Here is a 25,658-nt window from a genome sequence, read left to right as displayed (position 1 = left end):
GTGCAAAGGAGAGGAGCGGGAGGCAGAATGAGCGGAGAAACTGAATGTTTGTGTGAGTCTGTATGTGTGTGTGTTTGTTTGTGGGGCAAGTACAACTGTCACATTTCAGCCTACTGGGCAACATGAAGCTAGAGAAACACAGGAATTATGCAGCTTCATACGTGGGGAGAGCTTCACTGGGAGGGATAAAAACAGAGCATAGAGACACAGAGGAGCAGATGGGAAGTGAAAAGGGGACTGGAGAGAAGCTAAGGGACAAGGTGTTGACTGTTGGGGTGTTTGAATCTGTATGACAGGTCGGTGTGAAAGAATGGAAGTGTGAGGGGACGGTTCATGTGCTTGAGGTGAATTTGCAGGACTATTGCATTGCATTGGACAATAGCGTGCAGATTTAATGCATTTTAATGAATGCTGAGCTCAGTCGCACCAGAATTTGTAACATCAATATTACAAGTAAGTTTCACTAATTCAATAAAATCATTGAATTTGCTTCAGTACATTTTCATTGCACTTGTGTGAAGAATTCAAGTTGAAGCAAGACCCAAATTCCTACCATTGACCAATCGCAAACTCCTGAAATCTCTGACTTTTAGAGTACCAAACAGAACCAGTGAGACTAAAATGGAGATCGCTTATAAATTAGCTCTGTGACAAAGGGCTATGTCCACATTCAGACTGATAAAAGATATATTTTTGGTTTCAACATGCCTTACTGTAACGGGATGATGCTCTCAGGACCTAAACAAATGCTCTCAAGTGCAACTCTGAAATGCATTTCCTCCAACATCTTTTCCATTAACGCATGCCTTTTTGTGTCCATGGCTGATTTATTCAGTCATTTTGGTTCCAGCAGCAAGACAGTCGCTCCATTATCTCACTCTAAAAACTGATCCTCTGTCCTCCCATCGCTGGACAACATTACCAACAACTGATGTTAAAATGATGAGGGGAGCTGGCAAGTAGTGGGAGCAGGTTTTTTTCTTCTTCTTTTTTTCCTTGTGTGTGTATGTGTGGACAAGACGGGGAGTTCATGCAAGTAAATAATTGCATGTCTACTTACAACATGGGGGAGAATCTTTAAAGTAGTTTCAGCGGTGTGAGTGAGTGTATTTATGTGCCAGGGAGTATCACAGGGCAGGTCCCATTGTGTTAAACCCAATCACTTGATGCCTGGAGCTACCAGGGAGTACTACTTCACTTCCTGGGGTGTTGCAGAAGGTCAAACTTGAAAGAATTCAATTATGAAGTTTGAATTATGGACAGCAAATGATTGCTAAACCATAAAATGGGAGTCACAGAGAGAGAGAACAAATGCAGTTAAAATCTGCTTTGACTACAGCAAGAGCTGCCTCATCTAACACAAGTCAACAACTAATCATGCAGATTATCTGGTTTGTATATCACCTTCCATTCTGGAATGTCTTTTGTAGTATTACCCTAATTTCATATATTTATACACGCATATAACTATGGATTTAGATTTGCCAACATACAGTAGATGAGGACAAATGCCAAAGATACACAAAAGGTGTGTACTTTAGCTAATGCCTGTGTGGGTCCTTTTATACTTTGCAGAAACTTTTAGTCTTCTAACTTCTAACAACCAAATAATTAGTAATTAAATGAGGACGGAGCTACACCTGTGAAAAAAGATAGCAATCAGCCACAAGCTGTTCAATAAACTTTGATCAATGACAATTACACGGCGACTAAATGAACTTTAAGACACACACACACAAACACCTAAGTGCCCTCCCTCACGTTAGGATTAGAAATTAGGAGGGAGCGAGGAGTGTCTTACCTTGGACAGATCTCTGAAGTTGCTGGGCAGAGTGAGGTCAAGTTCCTCCGAGTCGTAGTTGGTGATAACCCAAGGGAAGACCGGGTACTGGTTCAGGTCATTATAGGTCCGACCTGGAGGAAAAAAAGATAATGAGAAAAGAGACAGCAACAAAGATTATACATATCATGGGAATAACAACAAAAGCTCAACATGATTTCTGACACGTTTCTACTGCCAGGTTCAAGCCACAATCTGCAGGTGTTCGGGTGTTGGGTGGCGTCCTCACCAGAGATGGTGTTGAGAAAGATGAGGTAATCGAAGTTGGATATCTCGCGGCGCTGCCAGCGCTGGGTCATGTTGGATGCCTTGAATAGCTGCTTTGGTGTAGCTAGGGATATGCGTCTACAAAGAGGAGAGAAGAACTGATATTGAAACACTTGTAGCCGTTGAAGTGCTTCTTGCCCTAGAAACACATAGTGTGAAGTAGTAGAGACACACAGTCAGTCTCCACATCACAAGAACAGCAATTAGCAGACTGGAAATAAAGCCTCTGGCTTATTAGACCTTAGCAATACAAATGTCATTAAAGGAAAAATATTTTGAACTTACAGTCCTGCTAATTAAGACAAATTTTCAATAAATTGGTTTGAATACACATATTTTCGCGCATGTGCACACACAGTGCCGAGGGCATGATGTATGCGGAAGGACAAAAACAAATGACCTCCAATCCAATTAAAACAAAGGAAAATGATGGAATTAATCACTGTCATGGTGTGAGATTATAGTCATTAGGCCTCTCAAAGGTGAAAATACAAGTGTCCTACAAGACCCATTATTCATTATATTCTGTTTTGGTCACCCAGCAATAATGAGCGTTAACATACTTTCTATGTAGGTTTCTACATTTTATTTGTATCTCAAGTAGATCTCACCAAAATCAAATGTAAACACGGAGGAGTGCCTGATTATGGCAAAATTGTTTTAAAAGCAGTAGGGTAATATCTAATTATTAGCAACAATATTATATGGATAATGAAGTGTGGTTATGCAATTATTGTTGTGGCACTCTGGCATTAAATAAAGCTGGTGTGTGTGCAGTGAGCTGCCCTGTACAGCTATCCTTCGGTCAAAGAGCTGAAATGTAACCTGGCCTGCAGACTGGCTTGATAAATGAGCCAAACACACAAATTCTCTCACCGAGTGTGTGCAAGATTTACACAAGCTGTCCATGCACTTCCTTCCTTAAATGGATCCCCTTTCTCAGACTGATTATACAGCCTTTATTTTCCCTGGTTTCAATTGCTTTTTGTGTTTCCCAATATGTAGAAAACATTTCCTAAAGATCCTAAATCTTCCTGTCATGTCACCTCCCCAAATATTCTCATATCCCACCAGACAACAACTGCCACGGCGCAGATTAATAACAACAGACATCTCACAAAACAAACTATGAGCCAAACAAATCCCAATGTGGAGAAGATTTAGATTGGATCATATATTTGAATTTGGTTAAAATTTGTCCATAGTGCCCACTGTTTGCATCGTTTTTGTACTTAAAAAAAGGTCTTCAAAAGTAAGAAATCTATCTTACATAAAATGGCAGTTATGTGTACACTGGGAACATATTTAATCTTTAAGGAGGTTTAATATTTTAAGGATAGTCGGTATCATATGCATTATTTGTTGATATTTTACCACTATTTAATGTATTAAACATTAGCTGGTCGCATCAGGTAATTAGAATGTTCCATAAAGGGCATTATGCAGTAAGACTTCCTGGGCACTACGTCATTTCTCTTGATTTCCACAGCACCTTGTACTAGCACACACATGCAAGCAGCTGGGTTGGGCTTGGCTTCAGCACTTCCCGGACACAGAGCAGACATGATGTGAGGGAAGGCGAGGGAGGAGGTGTGCCCTGCAGGCTTACAAGCAACTATTTGCTCCACACTGGTGGAAATAAATAAATGAACTGGACTGTGTTTGTGTGAAGCCAATTATGCTTGTGGGGGGGTGACGGTGGGGGGGTGAGGAGAGAGTGGGAGGAAGTCAGTGACCAAACCCCTATGTGCATGTGACAGCAAGAACGGGAGGGAGAAAATTCAGTTTGGGGGTGTACGGTGTAGAAGTATGAGCAGTGTAAATGTTTTCTCATTCCCTTTAACCACCACTTCTTCAGTAACTGTTATGTTCTGATGCATTTAGATGTGGGGCTGTATGGGTTGCATACAAGTCTACAGAGAGATATTTAGAAGTTAGTGTTTAGTTAGTGTATTTCTGTGTTTCGCTGTGCGCCTCACCTGGTCTGTGGAAGGCCAAAGTTCGTCCCAACTCCAACACGAGGAAGACTGTGGACCACCTTCTTTACTGTGGCTGCATCTGGGAAGTTGAATATGACTGCCGCTGTAGACAAGCACAGAAAAACATCTATTCATCATATCAAGAATTATTTTCATCTTTATTGGATCGCATAAAACGACCACACACTGCCACTCAACTCCAGTATCATTACTCAAAGAAATGTGTATGAATATCCATCAGGGGGGCAATAAAAAAAGGTGAAATTTGAGCAGGCGCTGTCTTACTTCTGTTGGCCATGAAGATTTCCAGAGCAGTGTTCTGCAGAAGGTAGCGTCTGGAAAAGACTGCACGGATCTCTGTGAACAGCCATTTTCCATGAAGACCTTCTGTGTAGGCTAAAATCTGAGAGACAGGACGGAAAAGGAGAGACCAAAAGGAAAAGGGGTAAGGAAAATGGAGTCAGGAAAGGACATTTAAAAAGAAAGAAAAAAGAGAAGGACACAAGAGATGAGAGAAGGCAAAGAAGAGCAGATAGAAGGCGAGGTTAGTTCATTTTTCACACACGCTGGCACGATGGCCTTAACAGCACGATTAATGTCTTTTATTGATCAGCCTCAATGAAATAGAGATCCCTTCAGCAAGAGAATGGAAGCTATTCAGCTGAAGGAATTGAAGGAACTGTTTAGTTCACTAAAAGATAATCCATAATACAGCCTGCAGGTGACTCGGAGCATCCGAAACATATATATAGTAATGGTTTGATTTGACAAGGATGAGGATAAGAGCCCATTCCATGCTCAACATCTCATTAGACTTTTTTTTTGTATTTCGTTGGAGGTAACCCACACAGGGGTCAAACAATATTATGTTCGCTAGCTCCACATTTAAAAATGCTTCGATGAGCTGAGCTTAATCTGTCCCTATGGGGATCGCGGTCGCTGTCAGACTTGTTCTGATTTCTGCCACAGAGCCCGACAGACCCAGATGCTTGGCCCTGCCACGGGTACTCCTACTTATCTAGCGTTTAGATTCACCACCAACCTATTTAGCACGGCTATGTTAACTAGGCTTTTGTTTCAACCTCTGCTTTAAGTTTCAAAGGCGTCCACTGACAGGGGGCGTACAGGGATATGGCGGAAAGGTAAAAGGGGCACTTTAGGCCGTCACAGCATGGTTCAGAGGATGTGTTATTAATCAAAAATATTCAAATGTGAGCTAGCAAGCTAGGACTAGTGTTAAGTTAAAGGAGCTCATTAAAGGCAAAGGACAGCAGAGGGGACCAGCTGAGGCCTTTGTCAGCCAGCTGAGAACAGCCTGTCCCTCGCCGTCTCTATGAGGAATAAGATCTGCCTGCATCACAGACTCACTTCAAAGTCTCTGGAGTTCAATTAAATGTGGATTAGTGGCTTGGAGAAGCTGGCCGAGGCTGCAACCACCAGCCTCCTATCTTCCTTAACAGGGGCTCAAGATGACTATACCAGTCACCATCCGCCTGCAGCCAACTGCTCACAAAAGATGCTGTGCAGCGCTCAAGACTAAACGGCACAGTTTTCCTTTATCATTCAAAAAGTAATTCATAAGGAAAATCACTTTACGGGAAGTGAAAAAAAAAAATGCTGACGCAAAGACGTTAATTTATGATATTTCAAAAGAAATATATACCTTTCTTTTTATTCAGTTACATTGAACTTACTCTCAGTGTAAACAGCAGACTGAAAGTGACTCATGTCTGTACAGCAAATATGAAGTTACAGCCAGCAGCTGGCTAGCTTGGCTTTGACAGGAAACAGAGGGAAACAGGTAGACTGCCAGCCGGTAACAACATCCTATGGTTTTATACTTCTGTTTTGGTTTGGATTAAACACTTTTTAAAATAAATTGTTAGTGTCCTACCGAGGCAGAGGCTAAAGAAAGTAATGTACAAATCATTATTTAAAATGTAGAGGAGGTACGTTGAGGGCAAAAAACAGACATGAATATTGTATAAATATGGGTCAGCATAGCAGGTCAATCATCATAACAGATCAGATCGTTGTTTATTTAATTCCAAACTTACAGAGATAAATAGTAGAATAGGAATTGAATTAAACATCCTCTAGTATTTGACAACATGCATAGTATATATGTCTATCAATATATAGTCATTTCATGAGATTTGTATTTTAGATGTGAGCAATTTAATGTCTATATTACAGGATTGGATTATTAGAAGGCTGCATTTTCAACAGTAGACTGTACGTCATGAACAGACTTAGGGACATAACTAATCACAGCTTCTCATTTATAGTCTTTTTGCAAGTTGAGACGATTGAATTAAAACAAGCCAGGACACAAAACAATTTGTTTTCTCTACTGACAGACATGATAGCTATGAAATTATCATGACAAGAAAAAGTTATTATTTTTTTATAAAGTCAGCTTTTCTGCTTCTGTCTGATAAAAAAAATGAAATTCCTGTTTTCAGGTGTATGATGAGTGAACACTTGGAAAGTAACCTTTCACCTCCAAAAAGGGAGTGGTTGCCTCATTTCATCCCCAGGAGTATACTCGTAGAGCTCAAGATGGATGTCAAGAAGACGTCCAGGGCTGACGTGATAAAGTTGCAGTCTCTGATTCCACAGATAAATATGACAGCAGCGGAGGCAGCCAGATATCATATTTGTCCCTGGACCAATGAATCTCCTGGAACGCTGTAAATAGCACTCTATGTTCCCAAGATCATTGTCCCTATCGGCGGCGCCCTTTCCCTTGCAGATGAAAAAGCCGAGCGGGTGACAAGGAGCGTGACAAACTATCCATGCTGTAATGCTCTCCCGCGCTGACCACGTCTGGATAAATTACAACGGTGTGGAGGTTATTGTCCGAGCTGGAATTATGGTTGAGCCAGCTTCCTCTGTGATAAATAGTACTGGTGGAAGTGGATCAGTCAGACTCAAAGACATGAGAATGAGGTTTTTTTTTTTTTTAAAGACCACCAGAATCCGACTGTGCTAGGATGTGCATCACATTTAATTTCCACTCTTAACAAAAAATAGCCTAAAAATGATAATGAATACAATGACGGAGGTTAAAAAGAGGACAGAAGATTCCAGAAAGGGAACATAAAAAAAGATCAAAAGCTTGTATGTCAACATGATTGGTTGAGAATAAAGCACAGTTTTATTGATGTTTCATTTCAAGTGGAACATTATCCATGGATTCAGGTCTGGAGTGTCCCGAGATCAATTTCAAAGCGTCACGCGAGAGGACGCAGCCAAACAGAAAACAAAGGAACTAGTCTTGATTGCAACGCTTTCTCCCAGTCTCTCCCTCCTCCTCCTCCTTTAACCTGTTTGTGCGCAGGCTGCTGCTCATTTCTGAAGCACTGTCGTTTGTCTTTGTCAGATGCCCAAAAGACTGCAGAATGAAGAGGGACACATGAAGAGGGGCAGAGTGACTGTGGATATGGTGTGAAGCCACACACACACACACACACACACACACACACACACACACACACACACACACACACACACACACACACACACACACACACACACATTGCAGACAGTCCTTGCCAGCGAACCCTCTTCATCGCCCTTCCCTTCGCAAACACGGCCTCCTTTAACAACCATTGCCTCTTCAGAACACAGTCAAGTGGAGGAACCTGATGACACCACAGATGAAATATAATTGAAACTGCACTCAATAAAGCAGAGAGTTGGAGGAGCACCAGACCAACTATCAGCAGCATGGTTCAAGATAGATGAGGCTCTCAGCCGCCTTCGCTGTCGCCAGGCTAAGCGTGTGTGTGTGTTTCGAGGCTGATAAGACACTCCACTTGAAGCATACAGAAGCCACTGCCAATTACCAATAAAGTAAATCCTTGTATGCCATAAAACATGAAAAAGTCTCATTTTAAACACCAATTGTCATTCAACATAAACAGTGTTTGATAAGTGGTAGATGCATATTTGCTCGTTCAGTTTAATGTGCTGTGCACCCTTGAAGGAAAATGAGGTGATTGAAGTTCAATTTGTTGCCTGTTATTAAGTATTTCCGCATGGCTGCCTCAGTTAAAGGATAATGGATGAGGGATTTATTATTACCTTTTGGTCAAATGAAGTGGTGTGGGAGATAAGGTGATGAAATTAATGAGCGGGAGGAAGAGAGGTGATCCATCAACATCAAAACGGAGACGAGGGACACGCGGTATTGGGAGAACTTGATAGAATTCATACAAAAAAATAAATAAACCTGTGGACTTATCAGCATGTAACGCTGCTTATTGCTTTTCATTTCCCAAAAGCTGTCCACACTCCTCGGCACTACACACTTACCCACGCGTCACAAAATTACTTTTGCATGCAAACAATGGGCCGAGGTTGCAGACTCAACGTTAATTAAATGAGACTCCCCCTTTTTCTTCGTTAAGTCACGAATGCAAAGCCAGCCACTGCATTTCGTAATATCATAGCCATGGCGTTTGTGAATCTTCCACACTTGACTGACCACAGAATCAAGCCATCTACAATGACCACAGTTTCCGTTTCAGTTTCAGTGGTCCGAGACGCTGACGTTTAATTTATTGCTGTGACAAAGGAGAAAGAAATCACTGGCAAACACAGGCTGACATTTAAGAGCGTTTTGACACCATCACCTGGTGCATTCACAAATATACGACAGTTTACAACACTTATAACCCCACTCTCACTATTCCTGAGATATACATTCTAGTTTGCCACCTCCCCCTTCGCCTCAACCCCCACCACCCTCTGTTCCACACTGGTAAACGAGGCCTTGTCACTCCCCATCAGTAAATGAGTTCATCGGACTAACGAGCAAGCAAAGGGCCCCGACACACTAACAAGGGTCTGTTGGCTGCCTCTGCCTCTGGACCAATCAGGACCCTCATCACCGTTGACACAAAGCCTCCTAGAGCCCTCTGGAGCCAATTAAGACAGATTTTGCTTTTGAGATTGAGTGATAGCCAGGAAAAAAAAAGATAGGAGGGCACAGGAAGGACTGAGAGCACTGTACTGGAAAGACGGACAGAAAGGTGCATAAACATATTTCCATTGTAAAGATTCACTGAAAGAGGTGTTCAATTGAATTATAATTAGGTGTAGTTTGAAGCCTGAGCTAAAATAGAAGAGTCATTCGAGGGGAAAACTATGCTCCCTCACCCTAAGAACCTGTAATCATATGACTTTAAGACACATGACTCTACTTTTACACTCCAGCAGTTATCCTGTAGCCTTTGTACATCAGCAAGAGCATAATTCAACCAACTGGCCTCAACACCATCTCTGTCTAGTCATGTGCTCCATGACTATTGAACTATGGGAGTATAGTGCAACTGGGTAAGCAGCGAAAATGCAAAACATTTTCAAAAGTATGAAAAGGTGATATTCCCCAGTGTAGATCAATTAACAGCACCCACAAAGGTACTTCTTTGAAAAATGTGTTTAATATGCATGACACATATGCTTTTTGGTTTTATTGCCAAGAGTAAGAGAAGAATGACACCGCTGTCATATATTTTCCTGGTAACCTTGTTTTGACAACAAAACTCCAGGAAGTCTTTGGATTAGCCAAGAAAATGGTCCTGAACACAACTCTTTGGTAAAGCCATAAATTGTTGTTTTTACACATTTGGTTTGGCATGGATTACATAATAAAAAGCATGTTAATTAGTGAGTTTCAAAGGTATTTTTAAGTGTTATGTCTTATATTTTTTATAGACAATTTAGGAGTGGTAGCTAAACTATGCAAACTGGCTTATAAGCATATTAAACTGGTATAATACAAATAAAGATTGAGTCACAATCGCCCAGAAGTTTAACTGGCCCCTTTTAAGCAACCAGTCCACACTTCGTACTTCATAAGAGCAGGACTTGAATAAGCTACACACGTCGACTCCAAACCGCCAACCTTTTGTTTAATCAAATCAAATTTCTAGTCAAATGTCTATATTATCTAGATACCTAGAATCTTTGTATAAGAGAGAACAGACAATGCTGAATACTGGAAGCATTGTCAACCACCTTCAATTAAAGTAGTCAAAGCCATTTGTATGCACCAATGAATGAATGATGGGCACAATTGTTCTACCATCATGTAAGTAATTCAAGGTGTAACCACTAGACACACATAAAAGCCTATTTGCCTTTAGGACAGTAAAACAAACTACAAGCTAAAAAGAAATAAACATAACTAAGAAGCTGCGCTCGAGTGTGAGAGAATTAAAGCAAAATAAACAAGCCCAGCTTGCAGCAAGTGTAGGTTATGAAGCCTAAAGGCTCAAAGCATTCAGTCCAAACGTCCCCCAGTAAGGGTTTGCACTCCCTAAAGAAAGTTCCCTTTGAAAGGATCTGTGGGGCCACTTAGTCTGAATTTAGCCTAATAAGGATTAAACCCCTTTTTGGACCTTTTCACTGTTTGCTAACAGGTTAGCCTTTTCTCCTCTCCTTTCCTTAGCTGCTTAGCCTTTTTGAAGTGGGGACAAAAAAAAAGGTCTTGTGTGGATTTAGGGAAATGCTGCAGTGATCTCGGGGTTAATTGGTAGAGAAGTGAAGACTTCAGTGCATTAACTCATTAAACATTCAGCCTCTGGGCATTAGCTATAAGGACGAAAGCCTCAGAAGAGCCCTGACACATAATAACACTAAAGCGGCAAGTCTAAACACTAATGGTGTCAGGGATATACATAAACATGGAAATCATAAATGAAAATAAGCCTAACCTCTGTAAATACAACAATGTGAGCCTTTTCAACACAAACGTGTTACATATTTTGGTAAGTTACACAGAGATAGCTTCAAGGATTCCAAAGTACATAAATTGTCTTTTCTTGTTTTTCTTTCCTATTTTAAAAATCAGAGCTTTTTTTTTTTACCCCATTGCAGCTTAGACTGGGGCCGCAAAGGGCAGAGTTAGTTGCTCAAAGGTGATGGGGAACAAAGGATGGATAAGGCCACATAAGTGAAAGGAAGAGGGGTGTGAAATGCCCCAGACATCCACAAATTAAGAAGATCATCTCTTCTGTTTTTGCACTATATGCACATTTAAAACTCTCATCTAGGACACAGTGCACATAAAATGCACTCAGCTACATACAGTACACCACCAGTATTGCTGGTCACCTGTTGAGTGCACTGAAAGGGTTTGAATACGTTTCTTGATTCGTCATGCTCATCAGTAAACAATTGCACATCAGGAAATGGAGTAAAAGAATGTTTAGGCTTTTCACCGACATTCAGAAAATCGAGGAGACAGCACAGAGCCACCGCTGAAGCGCAGGAGGTGCTTTGGCCTCAATGCTTTTGGCACTCTGTTCCCCTATAAGCCGTCATGGCAAACATCAGACAGGTTAAGATCGCTGACCGGCTCCTATCGCATTCTCCCCGCTTTCCTTCAATCTCTCATTTTGCCATTTCATGATGGATAGGCCTTTTTTTTGGGGTTGGTGCGAGGCTTCGCTGAAGTAAATTCTTTTCTAATCCGGCTTTTGTCACCAGCTTAAGCGGGTGTGGGGTGAAAAGTACACCCCTGTTGGGGAATTCGGGGTTGGTTGTCCGAAGCAAAAAGAGAGAAAGAGAATGGGACTTGTATAAAAGAATCGCAGTGGAGACTTTTAAGAATTTGAAGGTGACTCAATTGGAGCTACAGGTTTATCAGTGACAAACATTTTGAGATACAACTGTAAAAGAGTGAATTTGATTAGTGTGCATATTCAATATTATGAAAGGCAGATGAATTATGAAGGAATTAAAATACAAGTGAAGTACAACAAGATTCACGTGGATGTGCTTATAGTAAGAAGTCCAGCACGCATGGAGCAATATTATAATTTATTTGCAGTTGTGCTTTGCCTGCCTGATGAATGCAAGAGCAATATTCACTCTCCTTCATGGTCCTTTGAAAGCCTAAGAGATCTATGAATTCAAATCTAATTATACTGCATTTTATTCTACCATCTTTCTTCTACATAGCAGAAGTAAAGCTTGGTTGTGCTGATGTCTGCTTGAAATGAGTCTTGGATGAGTAAGTAATCTGCAGAATGTCCCTATGGATGTGCCATTTCAACCAGACTGGATGGGTCATTAAGCATAATGGCAAAGGAGGCACCAGAATTCAGCAAAGTAACAATGCTGCTCTCCGGCACATGAGATATCTTTGCACAACAGTGCAATCAGCTTACCTTATAAAAACAAATACATTTGGTTAAAATTTCTCTTGATTTCTTTTAGGAATTAACAGCCATGATAAATATATTATGTCTTCTTTCTGTCCTTTTGCTTTCGTATTGATGAGGCATTCTACAATTACAAATACTGATAAATGGAGGCCCAATAACGAACCTATTCACTCAAATTCTCCAACATACGGATCGAGTTTCTTCATCTGAAATGCCGCACACACCTTTTTGACAAAACAAGACCACATTTAAAATTCCTATTCCCAAATATGCCGGGCTGGACATCGATTTTTCAATTGGAGCTGGATGTCTCTCTGACCTCAGCTGAATAACAGAGGCTTGTGTGAACAGCAGGTACACAGGTGCCGATTGTAATATCAGTAGCCTACCAGGCAGACTGGCATCCATAAACAGGTCTATCCATCAGGCTGGTGTGTTGCCTTTGACATGCGTGTCAGAGGCAGACGAAGGGAATAAATGATGGAGAGAGGGGATCAATCAAAGAAAGGGAGGGGAGGCACCTGCCCCCTGACTGGCCCAGTCAAGCCCAGAGATGGAGCATGATGGAGGGGCTAGGCTCAGGTGCAAAGAGGGGGTGGCAGCTCTTTGTCTGGAGGTGCTTGGTTAAGTGTGAGCCGGGTCTCGGCCACAGTGGTCTGTGGTTGAGTTAAGGTCCAAAGTCAGGTCACAAACAGAGGGATAGAGAGAGACCACGCATGTTTATTGGCGAAAAGAGATGGGCTTGTTGTTTGTGTGCCTGTGTGGGAGGGAAGAGCAATTGTAAGGGAGACATTAGTCATCATTAGGTGGAGAGATGACAGTGTCTAATGGTTCTTTACGCGACTGCCAATGTGGCAATCGTCTTTCCTCGACCTGTCCTACCTGGTTACCACTCACTGCAGAGTCATTTTGCACAAGCTGCACGCTTTACATCTCGTTCAAGGCTAAAAAAATAAAAAAGACTTGGGAATCTACAGTCATGCTAACTGACCTCTTAGGCTGTACTTTGTCACCGCGATGCTTTGAGTTAAATCTTCGTTTAGCATGTTAACATTCGCTAATTAGAATTAAACACAAAGCTGAGGGTGACGGGAATGCCATTTGTTTTGAGGAGTTGAATTGATTAAAATGTCTTGATGGGGCTACATAGAAAGTTAAAAGGACCATCAAAGTTATTACAATCCATCTTGCAAGTACATGTCTACATACATGTCTGAATTAATGCATCCAATGGTTGTTGAGACGACTCACTTACAACCCCAAATGTCAACCTTGTTGTGGCACAAAGGGAAAGTCAACGTATCACTACAGTTAATTAGGATTCATCATCTGGAAACCATGAATGTCTGGACAACATTTGGTACCAATATATGTGATAAAAAGTTGATTAATATTACTGGAGAAGCAAAATATTTGACTTGATGGTGGCCCTAAACATGTATATTCAAGAGTTCTCATCCTACGGGGACCATGAACGTCTGTGTGATAATTAATGATTATCCACCCCATAATTAAGATATTACCCTGAAAACTAAAAAAGTGTCAACCTTACAGTTGAGGAAAATTTCTATTCACAAATGTAAATAGTATTAATCTGAAGATCACAAATACCTGTAGAACATTTTATGGCAAACAAACCACTAGTTGTAAAATGTGAGTCTGAACCAAAGTTGGGGAACAAGCAACTGATATACCAAAGCATCGTCTTTCCTAAACTCACAAAATAAAAAGGGAATCATCTTGAATTCTGCACATATGTATATTTCTGTTGAACTCAAAGTCTGTCAGAAGCCAATTCCAAAGGATATCTGACAAATACAAAGACCACGAGCAAATGGATGAGACAGTATTTTGGCTTCTTCAAAGCTTTGAGGCCCATCAGTAACAAGTCTTCCTCTATCACTCTTAAACACCCAACATATGGCCAGAGGACCGCTGACCTCATCCCTACAGAATGAGTTAAGCATCACTGATATAACCTCACTCAAACAACTGGGACGCAATACGAGAGAGTGGAGCACAAACATCGATGTGGTTTGAGACTGAGAAGGGAGGAGGTGGTCTACGTATGCGTTTAGTGTTCGGGAGTCACAGATGAAGATAAAGAGACAGTAAAAAAGGTAACGCGACTTTACTGCTCTACTGGGGAACAGAAACTCACTTCAGGAAGCTTTAAACCTTTATTTGGCCTTATCTCCTCTAATTGGCTTAAATCATTCGTAATTGTTTGCACATGTTGAGCAGCTCCCGAAGCTCGGACTGTGGCTTGACATAAGCATCGAGGCAAATCGAGAGGAGCAGCATGATAATAATTGGGTTTCCTGATGACTGGATGAGCCAAACTGGGCTGCGGGGAATGATGCTTGTGATTAAACTGACCCCGGATGCTTAGGATTCGAGGAAAGAGAAAATCAGAGAGGAATACATGACGGCTGTGATGCTAACGAGTCTGTCTCCGGTAAGGAAATGTTCCATGTCACACAGGTGCTGTAATTACTGTACCTGGCAAGCAGGGAGGGACAGACCGGGAAAGAGTGACGGAAAGAGGGGCAAGAAAGAGAAAGAAGGTCATCCCGACCCATCACTCTGCCGGTTGTTGTCGTGGTGTGGCTGAGCGATTTATTGACCATCCCAGGATGCACTCTGTCAGAGCGGACGAGGAGAGCGAAGGGAATGGATGGTGAAGAGGCATGAAGGAGAGACAGAGGGAGGGAACGAGGGATGGAAGGAGGCCAATATGAATGAGTGAGAGTGAGGGGATCCGTTTCCTTGGGCTCATTGATAATGACATACCTGCTTGGGCTGTCCGTTAGTCCTATAGCACACACTACTTAGGCTCTAACTGGAAAATCAATAGGCTCCTCTCTCAGAGACCTCTCGCTGCCATGGCTCTTTGTGATTGGCAGCTGCAGCCGAAGGTCGTCCCTGGTGACCATGAGAGTTTGGCGGAGCGAGCAGGGGGAGGTGGGAATGGTGCAGTCCCAGCAGTTTGACACTTTAGGGAGAGCTTAACGATATGGGACCGGTTGCTACATAACACTGCGGTGGTTTTCTTTGACTGAGAGACCATCCATTCAGCCACTCCAGCTAACCCCGAGAAGCCGTCACCACCCCACTAATTAGAGTTACCAATGTCTTCTCAATGGGGGTTTTATCACTGCATAGTCCAAGGTTGGACACTGACCTTTAGGGAAAATGTACTGATGTTCTTTCCAGAATACTTTTCCTTCTGGCCTTTGGATAAAACTTTGTTTTAATCGTGTGGATCTCCACAGGATTCAGAAAAAGCAGCAGTTAAAACTATTATCAGTTGGGTTTTTGTGAAGTTGTACTGTTCATTACAGTGACTGGTGCATACAAAATGAGGTCATATGATTTAAACATTCACACATTACACTCCAACATTGTGTGATTTTTTTTAAGAGTATACACTCATAGTGTCACTTAGTGCACATTGTAACGTGCCATTAGCAGCAAGGCAGAAGTTTTTACAGTCTTTAGAAATTTTATGTGGTTGATTTTTACATTATTATAATTTCATTCACTTCTCCATCAACTAATTGCTCCCTAAAAGTGTCCCAGTAGCATACAAATAAAGTATATGCAATGTCTTACAGTTGACAATGCAATATTTTGCAGTTAGAACGAAAACATGTAATTACATGTACTTTAACTTTTTATATTGACATAAGTATACAAGTTAGCTCACAACTTAAATCCTACATTTTTGGAAAATTAATAAATGAATATAGAAAACTGTCAAAATATTTCTAACTTACTTTGTGTATTTTTCTATATATTAATGAAGCTGTATTTTCACTTTGTACATCAAAAACAAAATTAGAAATAAAATTACTTTAATGTGAATTCTTGCACTTTTAAGTTCACTTTAGATTTTTTTTCGCCGCTATAAATGAACAACATACTCAATCCACACTTAGAATGAGTTGAAACTAGTCAGTAGTTTGCTATCTGGACACAAAAGTAGTGAATAACACACACAGAGTGCAATGGGGATATAGGGTACGGTTCCTCCAATCAGGTTTTTGCTGGCATTTCCTTTGACCAATCAGCTGGAAGTAGAGCGAATTTCACTTCCTCATTCATGCAATATTAGTAGTCTCCAGGAGTGGCTCTGCAACAATAACTCCTCATGCAATATTGATGGCGTGTGTCTAAACACAGAGAGGGAGCCGCTAAACACAAGCACACGTACCAACACACATCTGCTCCGTGACTTCATCAGTTCTGCTATCTGCAGAGCAGATGCAGAGGCCTGCCAGGCAATTAGTTGCCTGTGATGATTTTCTTTGAGCCCTCTCTGGAGGGAGCAGCTGGGTCCATCCGGGTTTTCGGAGACGGCAACAAAATGTGCATTAAAAACGTACTCGCTCAGTTCACGCGTGTGCTGATGTTGGTCTATGCGCACGAGTTGTTAGTACTGAGCCACTTTCCCATCATCTATCACGTTTCCTTATCACTCGTTTGGAATTACAAAGCACACTAACCCCAAAAAAACGACAAAGGGAGGAAACTTTCTATTGCCTTAATCTACAAATATCTTGCCATGAAATATAGCAATAAGATGGAGAGATGTATTGGACCAAAGTCATTGTAAATACATGTCTGCCACTCTGCTGTAAATGATTTCAGCGTACTGTTGCTTTGTATTTATCACATATACAGTACTGTCAACAAGTGGATGACCAAAATTTGAATTTCAGTAATTGCGAAAATATTTTATGACATTCGTGAAACAGAATCATCATATAAAAAGGGACCAAATAGGTTTCAAATATGATTGAAAGACAAATGATGTGTTTGAGGTTGTTGCACTATTTGTTAACCATTTCCTGAAAACAGAGTACTACACACGGTAATGAGCCACCTGGGGGTACTCTGGGAGGAAGAGGGGAAAGAAGAAGATAGCAGGACAGGCGGCCAGAAGAAGAGAAAAACAAAAGATGAGAGGCAGTGAGGTTACTCATCAGCTGGCAGAGATTTGCACAGGAATGGACACTGTTTTGTGCTCCAGAAGGGATCACCGTGGAGTGGTCACACAGACTCAGATCAAAGAGCTCTCTGACAGGCCCCTGATCTTTTCTCCCGTCAATATTAACCAGGGGGGGAACCACAGATAATTCTCAACTTTTTTAGTAGATAAAAGGACACAAAGAAGGAGCAAGAATGGATGAATGAGAGAGGTGGCCTTTGTCATTATTCTATAAATGCTTACTATAAAAAGGGGAATAAATGGAGAGGAAAAATACAAATGGATAGAATAGAAACTAAAAACTATCCCGAATGCCCCCAAAGTTTTTCCCGGCCTTCCCGGTAGTGTGCTGACCGTACTTCTGTTTCCCACCTATCTGTAGTGCAGAGCGGCACATAGAAGGTACATACTGTTTTCTGAGATATGACTGACCTTTCCATTTCAACTGGTAAAAAAAAAGCCCACTGTATCCAGTTTATTCTAAAATGCCAAATAAAAATGTCTCATCCCTGTGGCATTGAGATTTAATTAAACAGTTAGCATGTCCTTTGTAATATTTGGACAATTGCTCTCCAAGTCGATTAATCTCTCTGTAGCTGTGAGCTTGATGATAAAAGTCATTCAGAAATCAAACAGCCAGACATTTTCTTTCTCATTCATGTCTTTTGGTTTCCAAAAAAAAGAAAAAAGTGCAGAAAATTCATCTACAAATGTTATCATATGGTTTCTAGAACAATATAAAGTTTGAGTGGCAGAAAACTAATATGTGACCCCAAAAAATCATATTAAATGAGTTTTAAATTGTATATTTTAAGTGTATTTGTTGAGATATTGCTCAAACTGAACTAAATAATAAATTCTACATTTTTGTATCATAAGTTACTTTACACTCCCTGAAGACTCATCAAAAAAGCTAAATGATGAAGTCCAGAAGATGTGTAACTAAGGAGGGGGCTCATTAATCTTTGCCTTTTCTGAAATGTTTGTGGCTCACTTGCATAGTTGGCTACTTCATATCAGTAAATGGGTTTCTGGAAATCATTGCTGAATAAATACCCTGCATTATGTAAGACTACTGTAACAAGTGTTACAACATTCATGCATATATATTTTTTATTTCACTTAAAAATAGCAGTGTTTGGTTCTCATGGCCTCTGGATTGCAGTTTCAACAGGTGGGATGCAGAGAGAAGACATAGAAACATTTTTCCATGATATAGCTATTTCAGGTTCACAGTCGACCTTATTGTCTGTGATCCAGACTTCAAGGAAGCCATTCAAGATATAACAGACTGAGGTGTCTGTTTACTGTAAGTCTGATTTATTTTCTGAAATTGAGAGAAAGATTGGCTTTTATAGAAAAGATTTAGCCTATAATGTCGCTATGATAGGGAGGAAGTCACCTAAAAAAAAAAAAAGATAATCACTTGAAATTAAAACACGTATTTAACAGAAACCTTGAATAATAGAGTTTAAAGTATCAGGGGAAACTCCATTAGGTCCATATCATTTATATAAATTATTTATACGCAAATCGCCTGTAACGACCGCGACCTCGTTAAGGACTGCGAAGGTAAACAGGCTGCAACAATACTTCGCCTAAACATTTCATGACATTTTCACTGCGGGTTATTTTTACATTCCCAGCATGCTAAATATGTCTCGCACCGCAGCCGCGTGTCTGCGGGAGATTGTAATGACTTCTTTAGTCCTCTCACAAGAAGTCTGGGTGACAAGGGGACTTCAATTACAACGTTGGTGAGACCCAATGGTTAAATTATTCAGTATGGACAAGGTTCAGGGCGATAAACCCACGGGCAAATTCACGCACGCGCGCCATCGTGTGAGCGTGAGTGTGTGTGTGTGTGTGTGTGTGTGTGTGTGTGTGTGTGTGTGTGTGTGTGTGTGTGTGTGTGTGTGTGTGTGCGTGCGTGTTCGCGCGAGGGTAGCCGTCTTGTTTTAGTTATTTGGGTCAATCCAAATTATTGACTGTGTAAATAAGACTTAATGTTCAACAAAATGCAAATAAATTGATTAGTTCAAAACGTGTATGTGGTGGTATGACTAACGTTAATATCTGATCCTTTCAGTGTCGGTCATTCCCGAGCTATGCTGCAGGTGCACGTGTCACATTTACTATTTTAAACTTGTATAAAAAATTAAAAAACGGCTTAGTATTTAACAACTCGAAATATATAGACTTTATAAAATAAGACACCATTGTATATGAATATGATTAAAAACACAAAATCACTAGAGGATTAGAAAAAAATAAAAGGGATTTAGAACAAGTAAATGAAGAGCAAAGGTTAAAAAACAACAACAATGGCATGAATTTAGTTTAATTTTCAAGTTGTAATTCCATTTACAATTAGTATGACCGCATGGCCCTGTTTGATGTTACGTGTCTGATTGGAATAAAGGAAATCACACGTTAAATATATTTATAGATGCAATACATTGTCAGACTTCTTATCCTAAAAGTGACATACGAAGTAATGGATGAGAATAAACGATACTTGCTGTCAATGAGAGGAAAAAAAAACACGCTGCCGTTACAGAGCCTTTCACATGTGAGAAAACCACGGGGGGGAAAAAAACAAAAAAACACTCAATTAAAAACGGCGAGAAAACGAGACTCAGAATAGTGAAGTTAAAGGCTGTCACTCATACTTTGACTATACTCCTACGCACGTAATTACGCACAAAGACCAACACTAAAAAAAAATATGTTTTTACTGCTGCATGTAAAGAGTATACACTTGAATCTGCCCCGTATAAACCGAGTGGGTTGCGTGTTCCTGTCTCGGACCGGAGGCAGTGGACACGAGCTCCGCGCGCCCCGCCGCTGCCGAGGCGGACCGGAGCTCCTCGCGCTCTGATTGGCTGCCCGCACTGACAGCTCGGCACATGATTGCAGGAGAAGAAGCCCGGCCCCCTTTCACTCTCGCTCAAGGAACCATTCATAAACTACACCAAGTCCAGCTCACAGCTGAGTGTGGACGAAAAAGTGAGAGGGCACACAAGAGGAGAGAATAACGGCACGCGGAAGATGATGGTCACGGGCGATGTTCGCCTTTAAATCTGCAGCACAGGACACGGACGGTGACCCGAGACCCGAGCATGACTCGACCCAGCGGTGCTGGAAGTGCTGTTGAGTTGGACTGATTTTTTTTTTAGCAGGCTAACGCCGTTGCATCCCTATCCGTTTCCTCCTCCTCCTCCTTCTACTGACGTCCATCCGCTGCTCACAGCCAAGCAACTTTTGAGAACACACTTTTCCTGCACGGGGAAGCGTCCGCCTCGGGCTTTACCGGTAAGCGTTGGATCCGTCAACGTACTGCGACTCCCCGGTGTACAGCCCGGACCTCTGCCCGAACATGATCGCGACGCAGGCGAAGCTGGTTTACCAGCTGAACAAATACCACAACGAGAGATGCCAAGCGCGCAAGGCGGCCATCGCGAAGACCATCAGGGAGGTTTGCAAAGTGGTGTCGGATGTTCTGAAGGAGGTGGAGGTGCAGGAGCCCCGCTTCATCAGCTCCCTCAGTGAGATAGACGCGCGCTACGAGGGGATGGAGGTCATCTCCCCCAATGAGTTCGAGGTGGTGCTTTACCTCAACCAGATGGGGGTGTTCAACTTCGTGGACGACGGCTCCCTGCCCGGCTGCGCGGTGCTGAAGCTGAGCGACGGCCGCAAAAGGAGCATGTCGCTGTGGGTCGAGTTCATCACCGCCTCGGGCTACCTCTCGGCCCGGAAGATCCGCTCCAGGTTTCAGACGCTGGTGGCACAGGCCGTGGACAAATGCAGCTACCGCGACGTGGTGAAGATGGTGGCGGACACCAGCGAGGTCAGACTACGGATCAGGGAGAGGTACGTGGTGCAGATCACCCCCGCCTTCAAGTGCACTGGGATTTGGCCTCGCAGTGCTGCTCAGTGGCCCATGCCCCACATCCCCTGGCCCGGCCCCAACCGGGTAGCAGAAGTCAAAGCCGAGGGGTTTAACCTCCTCTCCAAAGAGTGCTACTCGCTCACGGGGAAGCAGAGCTCCGCGGAGAGCGACGCCTGGGTCCTGCAGTTCAGCGAGGCCGAGAACAGGCTGCTCATGGCCGGCTGCAGGAAGAAGTGCCTGTCCGTCCTGAAGACCTTGAGGGACCGTCACCTGGAGCTGCCGGGACAGCCGCTCCAGAACTACCACATGAAGACCCTGCTGCTGTACGAGTGCGAGAAGCACCCGAGGGAGACCGACTGGGACGAGTCGTGCCTCGGAGACCGACTGAACGGCATCCTGCTGCAGCTCATATCCTGCCTGCAGTGCCGCAGATGTCCCCACTACTTCTTGCCAAACTTGGACTTGTTTCAGGGAAAGCCTCACTCGGCCCTGGAGGCTGCTGCGAAGCAGGCGTGGAGACTAGCGAGGGAAATCCTCACCAACGCGAAAAGTTTGGACAAACTATGAAGTGATTGTCGAGACAGAGCCGAAGAGACTTTTTTTGGGATAACACTTTCAGAGAAGGACAAATATGATTCTGCAACTCCGATTCTCCGAGCAATGTGAAAAAGAAAAAGGAAAAAAAAAAATCAGTAACAAAATAATGCAGCGAGCAAAACACAAAACCCTTTTTAAAATGGAGCAATTGGGCCACTGCCAGAGAGGAAGTGAAGGTACATTTTCAGATAAATGTAATTGACTTTCAGTTGTCTTCTTTAAATGTTTTCACAAAGTGAAGAAACTTTTATTTAAATATATGCACAAAATCGTTAAGTGAAAGAAAACAAAATGTAGCGTGCCAAGTTCAATTTTTTTCATTATGTGACTTTAAAAGAAATGTTAATAAAATTGTTGCAAATTAAATTACAACTTGGCCTCGTGTCTTGGCGTGTTTTGACAGCTGATATGACAGGCACATCTGTTGCATTTTATTTTTGCTATTGTCTGATGAAGAGAATCATTAAATGATTCATTTTGACGAGAGACAGCTGACCTGGGATCAACGCTCAGGAAAGAAAGAGGGAAGCTTTTGCTAAATTTAAAGAAGGAAGGTGCACAGCAGACTTTAGGCCATACGTTATTTTTTTACAGTGACAAGGCTCTAAAGGATTTTCGAATGAATGTAAATCAACGGACTCGTGTTAATATATGGGCCTGGGAGTATCTCTGCTTCAACAACAGCACGAGCACATGTAGGCCCACTGCGAAACTCAAGCCTTAATCTGATTCATGTTGCTTTTAGATAACAGTGTTATCGTATTGGACACCTTTATTGTAGGGATTTTAATTCAATGAATTATTATACAAAAAACACATTGAAATAAATGCGGATGTTATTAAAATCATGCTAATTGCGCAACTGTACATGTTTTAAAAACAATTAAGATAATGTTTACGCAGTGTTAAACGGAACCAACCACCTGTGGGGCCAACAGGCTCCCGTAGTTAATTTGAAGCATTATGGATATTACTCTAGAATTTACTGTATACTATTTATTTAATCAGATCCCCATACGTACAATTAATTTATTTATATTTTGAATTAGTTTTTTTTTCAAGGAAAAAGAGCAGGATGATTACTAATGAGAAGGCCTCGTCCATGTGCGTTGTTTTACCCAGCACGTTTGATCATTTATTTTCTCAAAAAAACACTGGAATTTATTTTAGAAAATATTCACGAAGAGAGCAAAAACACGTTTAATACCAAAGCAATTGCAAAGAAAGACAGAAAGAACAAAACACGTTGAATTTAAAATAGTTATAGTGTAACTTCAGACAGACTGACGAGACATCCATCAATCGATCCCTGGAGCTCGAGTCTCTTACCTTCGGGTCGATGGCCCTGAAGCCCGGATCGTCCTCGTCCACTTCGAAGTAGAGCTCGGAGGCGGTGATGGACAGAGTGCCTTTCATCACCACGGCCGGAGCCACCAGCTGGACGCTGGTGCTCAGGTTTACTGGGCCTGGAGGACAGACACATGCCGGTCAGAGAGACAGGCAGCGCTGCGAGGAGGGGACAGGGGGGCGATGCGCTGCTTTTACGCAGCAAAGGTAAACATATAAAACTCAACAAGGGATTACGCGGAGCTGTTGTTTGCCCGTTAGAAACACAGCGGGGGCCTTCAGTGCAGCACGTGGTTCAGTAATAAGGAGGTTAAGATAAACACGCCTGAGACAACGAGCGCTTGCGTCTATGTGGAGAGTTGAGAACGATTCTTGCAGAGATAATGTTTATTACAACTATTTTCAGTGGATTCAAATTAATATGGCATCTGTAGTTTTTTCTCCTGGAATTGATAATTCAAGATAGAGTTAGATAAAATAGCTGCCCGCTGTATGAGACACAGCAATCCGAATAAAACATCTTAAAACTCTTTTACGAAAATGAACGATAAACAGCGTCCCACATTATTGTCGGAAATCGACTGTCAGTCAGGACGCATTGATTGCGTGCGGCTGAATGAAGCTGTGTTTAATCTCTCATCAATCTTAATTTATGCCAGTATGACAATGAGCGCGCGGCTCAGGGGATCTGTGGCTGTTAGCGCTGCGCACATGCGCCATTGTGTCTGCAGATGTGCGCTGCGGAGAACCGAGGCTCCGAGCCCCGCTTGATTTCCCTGAGCACCCTCGGCACACGTGCAAATGGTATACACAGATATATATTTATATATTTACCCCTCTGCCGCTCGTGAACCCCGTGAGTATACTGACATGTTATCCGCGGGTTAAAATAACATTTTTTTTTTGTTCCATTCAGTCAGAGACATTCAATTACACCTGAAGCAGACAGCTGCTTAAGAGGAGAAGCAGAAGCTCTCCAGACTTCTCACAACACTTTATTAGACAGGATTCAGCGTTTAATCCTATTGTCCTCCAGTTGCGTCATTTTAACAGCACTCGGAACTCCATTAATGCAGCTTAGTCTGGTGAGCGCTGTCACTGCACATGAACAAGAAGAAAAAATGCGGATTACGCTGCAATCCGATTAGCGGACTAAATTATATTTAATTAGGAATCTTTAAATATCAGACGGATCAAAAGCAACAATGGACTGGCAACATTGTGAGCTGGATAAAGTATAATATAAGGTTGTGTTGACTTGGTTTCATCAGCATAGCAGGCTCATGAGGGGAGGTTTTATTTAGGATCCGCTGCAGATGATGTTTCATTCAGGGTAAACTCCTCTTCTGCTGGATAGAACAACATGTTTAGAGGGCTGCTGCTGCGTGTGTGTGAAGCAGAGCGCCAGTGGCAGACAGAAACCTGAAAATACTGTGTTATCACAAGCAGTGGTGCCATAATGAAAGAGTTGTCCAGAGGTATAAGGTTGGGTAAGACTTTAAAAAAAAAGTTTTTACTTATAGGGTTCATATCTAAAACACACTGATATTAAAGCAAAACAGCAACAATATTTGGGGAAAGTATTAAATCCTATGGGAGATGTGGTGCACACGACAACATACTATAACTCACTATTCTCAACAGTGGAACTGCATGTGGAGAATTTTAAGCTCCATGAAATATGACAACTAGCATGTTTCCTTATTTGTGTTTGAGCTGCAGGACCGGGAAGGGTGAGCGGGGAAGAGAGTGAGACGTTTCTTTACCTGTTAGGTTGTCCAGGTCCTTCTCCTCTAAGGATGACAGAGTGTCATCGTCTCCGTCAAGCAATGTCTCACTCTCAGAGTTTTGATTTCCCAGAGCCTGGTTTCTGATGGACTGCTTGCCTTTGAGAACATCCTCCTCGGACGCTGGAGGGGGGGAAAAGGGCTTTATATTTTGTACCTTTAACGCATTTCAGTGTTACGCACAACCTCAATACAACACAATACGAAATAAATGTACCCCCAGTAAGCATTTTTAAACTTAGCTTCAGTGTTTGATGGCTTTCAAACGGTTAAACGATCAAATGTTTGTTTCAGTTAAAAATACAATTTGCTCAAACATCCGGTTCAGACAGCTTTTCTCTGCAAAAACAGCAATTCAAAGAAACCATGAAATCAATAAACTATTTCAGTGGTAAAGTTATATTTAGATTTACTAAAAAGTGGTTCTAATTTGAGCCATCATAACATGATCTTTAGATAGTAGTGGTGTCGTGGTAAACAAAGAGAAGGCTGTCCATTCAAATCGGTGACTAGCGCAAAAAATTCACATTAAATATACATTTTAATCCAATCTATATTTTTAGAATTGCATTCATTTAGCACTCTTTATAAAACAATTGAGACTAATTAGTAAAGTAATTTATGAATTTAGGGAAACATATGTTGACTTTCAAAGCTTCTTCAAACAGAAAAAGGTATAATCTTTGTTAGAAGTCGGTTTACCTTCTGATAAAACCGTCTGAGCGCTGCTGTTTAACCTACATTCAGCATGAGGAGCCACGCTGACCTGTGTCGCA

At 41.9% G+C, this 25,658-nt stretch overlaps 2 protein-coding genes across 5 annotated transcripts in view; one reads left to right on the top strand and one right to left on the bottom strand.

Annotated features, from left to right (window-relative positions):
* Positions 1-25,658, bottom strand: part of lrba (LPS-responsive vesicle trafficking, beach and anchor containing) — a 176,186-nt gene that overhangs the window by 46,088 nt on the left and 104,440 nt on the right. For all 4 annotated transcript variants that reach the window (XM_068588540.1, XM_068588539.1, XM_068588537.1 and 1 more), the window contains 6 exons: positions 24,862-25,005; positions 23,078-23,214; positions 4,372-4,489; positions 4,087-4,189; positions 2,070-2,185; positions 1,802-1,914 (listed from right to left, as the gene is read on the bottom strand). In XM_068588540.1, the coding sequence (XP_068444641.1) occupies positions 1,802-1,914; positions 2,070-2,185; positions 4,087-4,189; positions 4,372-4,489; positions 23,078-23,214; positions 24,862-25,005 (731 nt within the window). The remainder of the gene's footprint in view (positions 1-1,801; positions 1,915-2,069; positions 2,186-4,086; positions 4,190-4,371; positions 4,490-23,077; positions 23,215-24,861; positions 25,006-25,658) is intronic.
* On the top strand, positions 20,265-22,066 carry mab21l2 (mab-21-like 2). The gene has a single exon (XM_068589125.1). The coding sequence runs from the start codon at positions 20,639-20,641 to the stop codon at positions 21,716-21,718; it is 1,080 nt and encodes a 359-aa protein (XP_068445226.1). The 5' UTR covers positions 20,265-20,638; the 3' UTR covers positions 21,719-22,066.

The sequence above is a fragment of the Clinocottus analis genome, unplaced genomic scaffold, assembly GCF_023055335.1.
Source record: "Clinocottus analis isolate CAN_PGR_092001 unplaced genomic scaffold, fCliAna1.0.p SCAF_22, whole genome shotgun sequence".
Classification (NCBI taxonomy): domain Eukaryota; kingdom Metazoa; phylum Chordata; class Actinopteri; order Perciformes; family Cottidae; genus Clinocottus; species Clinocottus analis.
The sequence above is the reverse complement of the archived record's forward strand: the minus strand, read 5'-3'. Positions and strand labels throughout refer to the sequence as shown.